The 9604-nt window shown below is 34.7% G+C and overlaps 1 protein-coding gene across 7 annotated transcripts in view; it reads left to right on the top strand.

Annotated features, from left to right (window-relative positions):
* Positions 1-238: 238 nt before the first annotated feature.
* LOC116912308 (vomeronasal type-2 receptor 116-like) overlaps positions 239-9604 on the top strand; it is an 11848-nt gene continuing 2482 nt past the window's right edge. For 2 of the 7 annotated variants that reach the window (XM_032916325.1, XM_032916323.1), the window contains exons 1-4: positions 239-441; positions 2958-3240; positions 3614-4417; positions 6787-7011. In XM_032916325.1, coding sequence (XP_032772216.1) covers positions 239-441; positions 2958-3240; positions 3614-4417; positions 6787-7011 — 1515 coding nt within the window. Of the gene's footprint in view, positions 442-2957; positions 3241-3613; positions 4418-6786; positions 7016-8539; positions 8547-9604 lie in introns of all 7 variants that reach the window. The other 5 variants (XM_032916328.1, XM_032916327.1, XM_032916324.1 and 2 more) reach the window with 4 other exon arrangements.

Genomic DNA, 9604 nt, shown 5'->3' with positions numbered 1-9604 from the left:
CATGATCTTCACAACAGGTTTTTGGAACTGTGTTGATCAAAAGTTTTCAGACCTCAGATGTAGGGCTTGAGGCCATAATTTTCCCATTGTATCCAGGGAGAAGAACATAGGATGAATAGAAAGGAACTGTTGAATGTAATTAAGCCTTAAAATATACACATAGGTGTAAATGTGTGTGTTATATTTGTCTGCATAAGAAACAGGCTTCACAACTGCTCCATGCCGGATCCTAGCAGACATGAAGAAGCTGTGTGCTTTCACTGCTGCTTTTTTGTTCCTGAAGTTTTCACTCATCTTGTGCAATTTGACTGAACTCAATTGCTTTTGGAGGATAAAGAATAGTGAAGATAATTATGGAGATTTGCGAAATGACTGTGGTTTTGTCCTTTTGATATTCGAGGAACCAATTGAAAATTTTTATAATTACATTATTGATTTTAGGTAAGTCATTAACTTTATTTCCTGCTGTATTTCCTATTCTAATGTCATGAGTTAGAAATATTTGGCTGTGTACAGAGACTGTGAGATTCTGACCTGTTTTTCCTCCTGTAACTTTAGGAACCACTGAAAATTAACTATAACATCAGTCACTATTTTAATACTTTCAAATGTGTTAAAATTTACCTTAGGTTTACTACATTGGGCTCTAATTTACAAAGCTGGAAAATGAGAGGGACTGGAGTCTATCTGTTGATGCTTTGTGGATATCATGTGTTGAAATATGCGTCTTCATTTGCTTTGAATTCACAATTCCAACCTTTGGCAAAATCTCAATATGAAGAAACTGCATCACTGATTATCTTCCATTGTCTGTCAATGATTCCTGTATGAACATGCCTAATAAATAGGTTATCTAATTTTGGTCTCTAACATTTGGACATACATTCATACATTGAAATATATGTGTGGAGGGGAAGGAGGTCTACTATACATGAGTACATGTATATTATTATGTATATCCTTGTGAAAAGAAATTTACTTTGCTTTTTAAAACAGTCCTTAAATAAGCCAATCCTGTCATTCTGGAGTTGACACTGAATACAGAAAAAGCCTGCCAGGATCCTTATTCTGTTTTCAGAATTTTTTTTTATCCACTCATACAAATACCAGTCACATATTAGACTTATTGTCACTATCAGATGATGTTCAATATTTTTCTTAATTTTAATAATGTAACAGAGTAAACCTAGGAGAATAAATATGGATAAGAAGCTGTTCTCAATGTGGCTACATAGTTCTTAGATTCCAAGTGTGAGATGTTATTAGTGCCTGCAGATTATGAGAACAGGGTGTTGAAATCACTCAACTTTTAGCTAATCAGTGTACCTGGGACTTCATTCTTTCATGAACTGAAGTTTCTTGTGCTTTTCTGTCTCTGACACTCATCCATCTCTTATTCAATTATCATGTCTTTGGGATTTAAAGAATACATTTTCTAATTGTTAGGCACAATATACTGTGTACACTTTGATAGTGATGGTGGCTTCCCATTATTATACTTCTGTGTTATGTCAGCAGAAATTTCATTTCCGATGCATTCTGTATTATCCCACATCTCACTGGGAAAATAGTGGAAATTCTCATTAGTGACACTTTTATAAGCTATAGTAAGATTCAAAATTACAAATATATCACTTGTATCAATATACTTTTCAGGTTTAGAAAGAAAATCCTAGCTCCAAACACTCAATTGAAAAGTGCAAATTTCAGCAAAAGAGCATGTTTGGTGTTTTTACTCCTGATGAGAGGTAATTGCTAATAGGAACTTATCAACTGTCAACTGTCCTTGGAAAGAATATCTTAGTGCTCAGACGTCACAGAAAGAATCTTAAAGAATAATAAACAGAGGTGTAAGAGAAATCTGTTACCATTATTACTACATTAAAATAGTAACAACACAATAAAGGGTGACATTAAGTTGATGTGTAAAAGAGCCTAAAGAATAATATTTATGTTATGTGGTATATTGTATCATTTTATTAATTTTGAAATGAGTAAATAATTTAAGTGAAATACATTTTTAAATAATTATTGTTTAATGAATGTTAACAATAGAAAATATTAAAAGAATGTTCTACAAACATGGATTATTGATATTTTAGCACTGTGCATGAAATTAGCATTTTCTTAAGGTTTAAATTCAAAGAGTTTTTCCTAATTTGAAATTTGAAAAATATTCTTACTGATATAATAATTTCTCTCCTAGAAACATTAGTACTCATTTTTATGTAAACTGATTGTTAGACAGTGTACACAGATTTATCATTCATTTTGCATATTCTCATTCTCTGGTAGGTGGTATCATATAAGGGCTTTTGAATACATTTCTAAATGATTCACTTTTTAATATTTTATGCTCTTTTACTCTGCTTGATTCTAAAAAGATATTTTGTATTTTGAAACAGTATAGTACCCAATATTAGATCTAGGATCCTGAGTAATAGACTGTATTAAATAAACACTAATGATATTTTTAGGGTGCAAAAGGATATGATTATAAAATTTGAACAAAAGTTTTGATGTATAATTTGATTCTCAAAATATTCAATATTATTAATATGTCTAAAGGATAAAGTGCATTTAAATAAAAATTATTGAGAATGTGTTATATATTTTGAGTGTGGTTCAAATCATGTTTTTATTTTTTATCTGTGTAATTACAGTCCAAGATTATTTTATAACAGTCTTACTCAGTAGGACTATAACGTAGTATGAAGAATGCATTCAGAGATAAAAGAAGCTTCTTATTGAATTTCACAATTACAAAATTTATCATATCACAGTGCCCTGTGTCTATGATTTCTTAAATTGTATTCAACTCTTAAGATCTTTAATTTATGAGGTTTATTTCAAGATATTTAGTCAGAAATTCAGAATTTCTTGTGGTACAAATTTAACTGCGATTGAAATTTTGTGTTTCAAACATATCCCTTAATCATCATTATGCTTGGTTTTAGAATACCAGCAAGAAAATATGAGTTTTTTCTGGTAATGTTTTTTGCTACTGATGAGATCAACAAGAATCCTTATCTTTTATCAAACATGACTTTGATATTTTCCATCATTGTTGGCAAGTGTGAAGATACATTGGGAGTTTTGGATATAGCATATTCACAACAAAACAATAGTTTTGATCTTATTAATTATAGCTGTGGAATACAGCCATATTGTGACATAGACCTTATAGGACCATCATGGACCACATCCTTAAAACTGTCAATTTATTCTAGTACACCAAAGGTAAGAATGAGAGACACTGTATAAGTTGACAACTTTTAAATACCATTTATATGTGCCTACAAGAAAACTTGGATCCAATGCATTTCTGAATATGCTGCTACACACAACACAACACACACACACACGCACACTAAAATATTAAATAATCACATTGTTTAAATGTACTGGGGAAACAGGCAAAACTGTTTTCAAGAAAATTCAGGCTCTTAGGAATAGTCTAAAATATAATATGAAAAGTATATGATATTTATAGCATAATCGATCTATAGTCTGAGTTATGAACGGTGAGTATCATTACTTGTATATAAGTCCAAACTTCCTAACAATCATATTCCTCACGTGGATGTTCCATCCTCTCTCCTACGCTCTTTAGATTTTCTTTGGACCATTTAATCCAAACCTGAGTGACCATGACCAGTTTCCCTATGTCTATCAAGTAGCAACCAAGGACACATATTTGTTCCATGGCATGGTCTCCTTGATGCTTCATTTTGGATGGACTTGGATAGGACTGGTCATCTCAGATGATGACCAAGGTATTCAGTTTCTCTCAGACTTGAGAGAAGAAATGCAAAGGCATACGATCTGTTTAGCTTTTGTGAATATGATCCCAGAAAACATGCAGATATACATGACAAGGGCTAAGGTATATGACCAACAACTTATGACATCTTCAGCAAAGGTTGTTGTCATTTATGGTAAAATTAACTCTACTCTAGAAGTCACCTTTAGAAGATGGGAGTATTTAGGTGCACAGAGAATCTGGATCACAACCTCACAATGGGATGTCATCACAAATAAAAAAGATTTCAGCCTTGATTTCTTCCATGGGACTGTCACTTTTGCACACCGCCACAGTGGCATTGCTGTGTTTAGAAACTTTATGCAAACAATAAACACTTCCAAGTATCCAGTAGACATTTCACAGTCTATGCTGCAGTGGAATCATTTTAACTGTTCTATCTCGAAGAACAATAGCAAAATGGATTATTTTACTATCAACAACCCATTGGAATGGTTAGCACTGCACACATTTGACATGGTCCTGAGTGAAGAAGGTTACAACTTGTATAATGCTGTGTATGCTGTGGCCCACACATACCATCAACTCATTCTTCAACAAGTAGAGTCTCAGAAAATTACAGAACCCAAAGGAGTATTCACTGACTGTCAGCAGGTAAAGTTTCTTACTTTTTTTATGCTTAGATATATCAATGTGTTCTTTCAGGCCTCAGAGAAGCTTGCATATATTTGTTAGAGATTCTTTCTTACAGTGCAAAAATTTCTAAACTTCAAAACTCCCTAATGAATCTTTTACATGGATACATATCATGCAAAGTGATAAATTTTAATATGAGACAATAATTTTTATGAATATCAGTTGATTTTGTGAAAATATGTTTCAACATTTTACCAAATGAATTCAATATTTAAAATAAGACCTAAGAGTTTTATTATAAAAACCTTAAGTGATGACTAGACTACAATATTTTTCTCAAGAATAATTTCTCAAGTATCAGTACATGTTCCATGATTGATAGTTGCTCATTTAAATTAATAATTATTTATAAAGATACAAATTATTAAGAGTGCATATTTTATTAAGTTTAAGTTTATTTCATATATGTATACAGTAAGTACATGAAAGACCCAGTACAATTCTTTATTTCAACAACTTCTAGACTTTTAGACTTCCCCTTAATTCTTATATATGTAGCTTTAGTTTGTTAATATTACTTTTTTTTGTAATTAGTTACCATTTTTTTATACAATATTTCCTTTGTTGAAAGCCGTAGACACACAGGAAATAATTTATCTCTTCTAACAATGCTATAAAATAGATACGATAACCCATTGGAAAAAACAGAAAACTCAATCAGTTTAGTGGGATGATCAATATTATACACTTAGTAAGAAATGGGTCAAGAGTTTGAAACAAGAAATTTGTGGTCAGTTTAAAAGTTATAAGATGACACTGAGAACATATATTTCTGAGTATCTTTGTTAATATTACTTTTGACAAATGTACACACTCACTCACACACCAAACAGCACATACCATGTTACTTGTTGTCTGGTAATCATTTTTGCTAGCACGTTTTACCACAGTACATTAATATGAAGTATATTTCTTTGTAACTATCCATGAGGTATAATATATTTTACTACATGGGATTACTTTAATAAACCTGTCTTTTCTGAAAGACATTAAAAAATTATGGTACATTTTCTTTTTTTTTCATTTTTTTTTTTATTAACTTGAGTATTTCTTATGTACATTTCTAGTGTTATTCCCCTTTCGGTTTCAGGCAAACATCCCCCCTTCCCCCCCCCTTCCTTATGGGTGTTCCCCTCCCCACCCTCCCCCATTGCCGCCTCCCCCGACGTCTAGTTCACTGGGGGTTCAGTCTTATGACCCAGGGCTTCCCCTTCCACTGGTGCTCTTACTAGGATATTCATTGCTACCTATGAGGTCAGGAGTCCAGGGTCAGTCCATGTATAGTCTTTTAGGTAGTGGCTTAGTCCCTGGAAGCTCTGGTTGCTTGGCATTGTTGTACATATGGGGTCTCAAGCCCCTTCAAGCTCTTCCAGTTCTTTCTCTGATTCCTTCAACGGGGTCCCGCTCTCAGTTCAGTAGTTGGCTGCTGGCATCGCCTCTGTATTTGCTGTATTCTGGCTGTGTCTCTCAGGATCGATCCACATCCGGCTCCTGTCGTCTGCACTTCTTTGCTTCATCCATCTTGTCTAATTGGGTGGCTCTATATGTATGGGCCACATGTGGGGCAGGCTCTGAATGGGTGTTCCTTCAGTCTCTGTTTTAATCTTTGCCTCTCTCTTCCCTGCTAAGGGTATTCTTGTTCCCCTTTTAAAGAAGGAGTGAAGCATTCACATTTTGATCCTCCGTCTTGAGTTTCATTTGTTCTAGGCATCTAGGTTAATTCAAGCGTTTGGGCTAATAGCCACTTATCAATGAGTGCATACCATGTATGTCTTTCTGTGATTGGGTTAGCTCACTCAGGATGATATTTTCCAGTTCCAACCATTTGCCTCTAATTTCATAAAGTCGTTGTTTTTGATAAACTGAGTAATATTCCATTGTGTAGATGTACCACATTTTCTGTATCCATTCCTCTGTTGAAGGGCATCTGGGTTCTTTCCAGCTTCTGGCTATTATAAATAAGGCTGCGATGAACATAGTGGAGCACGTGTCTTTTTTATATGTTGGGGCATCTTTTGGGTATATGCCCAGGAGAGGTATAGCTGGATCCTCAGGCAGTTCAATGTCCAATTTTCTGAGGAACCTCCAGACTGATTTCCAGAATGGTTGTACCAGTCTGCAACCCCACCAACAATGGAGGAGTGTTCCTCTTTCTCCACATCCTCGCCAGCATTTGCTGTCACCTGAGTTTTTGATCTTAGCCATTCTCACTGGTGTGAGGTGAAATCTCAGGGTTGTTTTGATTTGCATTTCTATGGTACATTTTCAATTTGGCATTCCCTATATTGATATGCACATGTAACCATCTAATGATGCATCTCATTTAGGTGGCTTCGTTGCTGAAAACCAGGATATTTACTACCCCTGTTGGAGAGCTGGTGAACATGAATCATAGGGAAAATCAATGTGCAGAGTATGACATTTTCATCATTTGGAATTTTCCACAAGGCCTTGGATTAAAAGTAAAAATAGGGAGCTATTTTCCTTGTTTACCACAAAGTCAACAACTTCATATATCTGAAGAACTGGAGTGGGCCACAGGAAAAACGTTGGTAGGTATAACTGTAATTTTTATTTTTTCCAGATATCTAAATTTTAAAATATGAGGCACTGAAATAATAGCCACGTGGTTAATTCAAATTACTAATCTTACAAACAACCATCCTCACTTATAAGCACCAAAATTTGATAACACTGAACTTCATGTAAATCGGGTCATACGCATAAAAGGCCTCTGAATTCCATGTTCAACTGTATCCACACATGTATGCAACCCACACTACAGGAATATAGTACATTTATAATACACCAACAATGGAGGAGTGTTCCTCTTTCTCCACATCCTCACCAGGGTCTGCTGTCACATGAGTTTTTGGTCTTAGCCATTCTGATTGGTGCAAGGTAGAATCTCAGGGTTGTATTGATGTGCATTTCTTTGATGACTAAGGATGTTGAACATTTCTTTAGGTGCTTCTCAGGCATTAGATATTCCTCAGCTGTGAATTCTTTGTTTAGCTTGGTACCCCATTTTTAGTAGGGTTATTTGACTCTGTGGAGTCTAACTCCATGAGTTTTTTGTATATTTTGGATATTAGCCCTCTATCTGTTGTAGGATTGGCAAAGATCTTTTCCCAATCTGTTGGTTGCCGTTTTGTCCTAATGACAGTATCCTTTGCCTTACAGAAGCTTTACAGTTTTATGAGATCTCATTTGTCAATTCTTGATCTTACAGCATAAGCCATTGGTGTTCTGTTCAGAAAATTGTCTCCAGTGCCCATGTGTTTGAGATGCTTCCCCACTTTTTCTTCTATTTTGAGTGTATCTGATTTAATGTGGAGGTCCTTGATCCACTTGGACTTAAGCTTTGTACAGGGTGATAAGCATGGATTGATCTGCATTCTTCTACATGCTGACCTCCAGTTGAACCAGCACCATTTGCTGAAAATACTATTTTTTTCCATTTGATGGTTTTGGCTCCAATGTCAAAATTCAGGAGACCATAGGTGTGTGGGTTCGTTTCTGGGTCTTCAATTCTATTCCACTGGTCTATCTGCCTGTCTCTGTACCAATACCATGCAGTTTTTATCACTATTGCTCTGTAATACTGCTTGAGGTCAGGGTTGGTGATTCCCCCAGAAGTCTTTTTATTGTTCAGGATAGTTTTAGCTATCCCGGGTTTTTGTTATTCCAGATGAATTTGCAAATTGTTCTGTCTAGCTCTATGAAGAGTTGAATTGGAATTTTCATGGGGATTGCACTGAATCTGTAGATTTCTTTTGGTAAAATGGCCATTTTTACTATATTAATCCTGCCAATCCATGAGCACGAGAGATCTTTCCATCCTCTGAGATCTCCAATTTCTTTCTTCAGAGACTTGAAGCTCTTACCATATGGATCTTTAACTTGTTTGGTTAATATCACACCAAGGTATTTTATATTATTTTATATTATATTGAATGGTGTCATTTCCCTAATTTGTTTCTCAGTCTGTTTATCTTTTGTGTAGAAGAAGGCTACTGGTTTGTTTGAGTTAATTTTAAACCCCACCACCTTGCTGTAATTGCTTATCAGGCTTAGTAGTTCTTTGGTGGAACTTTTGGGGTCACTTAAGTATACTATCATATCATCTGCAAATAGAGATATTTTGACTTCTTCCTTTCTAATTTGTATCCTTTGACCTCCTCTGTGGTCTGATTGCTCTGGCTAGGACTTTGAGAACTATATTGAATATGTAGGGAGAAAGTGGGTAGCCTTGTCTAGTCCTGGACTTTCATGGGATTGCTTCAAGTTTCTCTCCATTTAGTTCAATGTAAGCTACTGGTTTGCTGTATATGGTTTTACTGTTTAGCTATGGGCCCTGAGTTCCTGTTCTTTCCAGGACTTTTATCATGAAGGGGTGTTGAATTTTGTCAAATTATTTCTGAGCATCAACTGAAATGATCATGTTGTTTTTATATTTGAGGTTTTTTTTTATATAGTGAATTACATTGATGGTTTTCCATATATTGAAACTTCCCTGCATACCTGGGATAAAGCCTACTTGATCATGATAGATGATCATTTTGATGTGTTCTTGGATTCAGTTTAGAAGAAATTTATTGAGTATTTTTACATCATATGCATAAGGGAAATTGGTCTGAAGTTCTCTTTCTTTGTTGGATCTTTGTGTGGTTTAGGCATAAGAGCAGTTGTTGCTTCATAGAAGGGATTTGTTAGTGATCTGTCTGTTTCAATTTTGTGAAATAGTTTGGATATTATTGGTATGAGGCCTTCTATGAAGATCTGATATAATTCTGCACTAAACCGATCTGGTCCTGGGACTTTTTGTTTGGGAAACGTTTAATGACTGTTTCTATTATTTTAGGAGTTACAGGGTTGTTTAAATGGTTTATGTCTTCCTGATTTAATTTTGGTGCCTGTTATTTGTCTAGGAAATTGTACATTTTCTCCAGATTTTCAAGTTTTGTTGAATATAGGCTTTTTTAGTAGGATCTGATGATTTTTTTAATCTCTTCAGATTCTGTTGTTATGTCTCCCTTTTCATTTGTGATTTTGTTAATTTGGACATTCTTTCTCTGCCCTCTGCTTAGTCTGGCTAAGGGTTTATCTATCTTGTTCATTTTCTTTAAAACCAACTTTTCATTC

Source organism: Rattus rattus, chromosome 11 (assembly GCF_011064425.1).
Source record: "Rattus rattus isolate New Zealand chromosome 11, Rrattus_CSIRO_v1, whole genome shotgun sequence".
Taxonomy (NCBI): Eukaryota; Metazoa; Chordata; class Mammalia; order Rodentia; family Muridae; genus Rattus; species Rattus rattus.
Note: the sequence above shows the minus strand (reverse complement) of the source record. Positions and strands in the feature narration are given on the sequence as shown.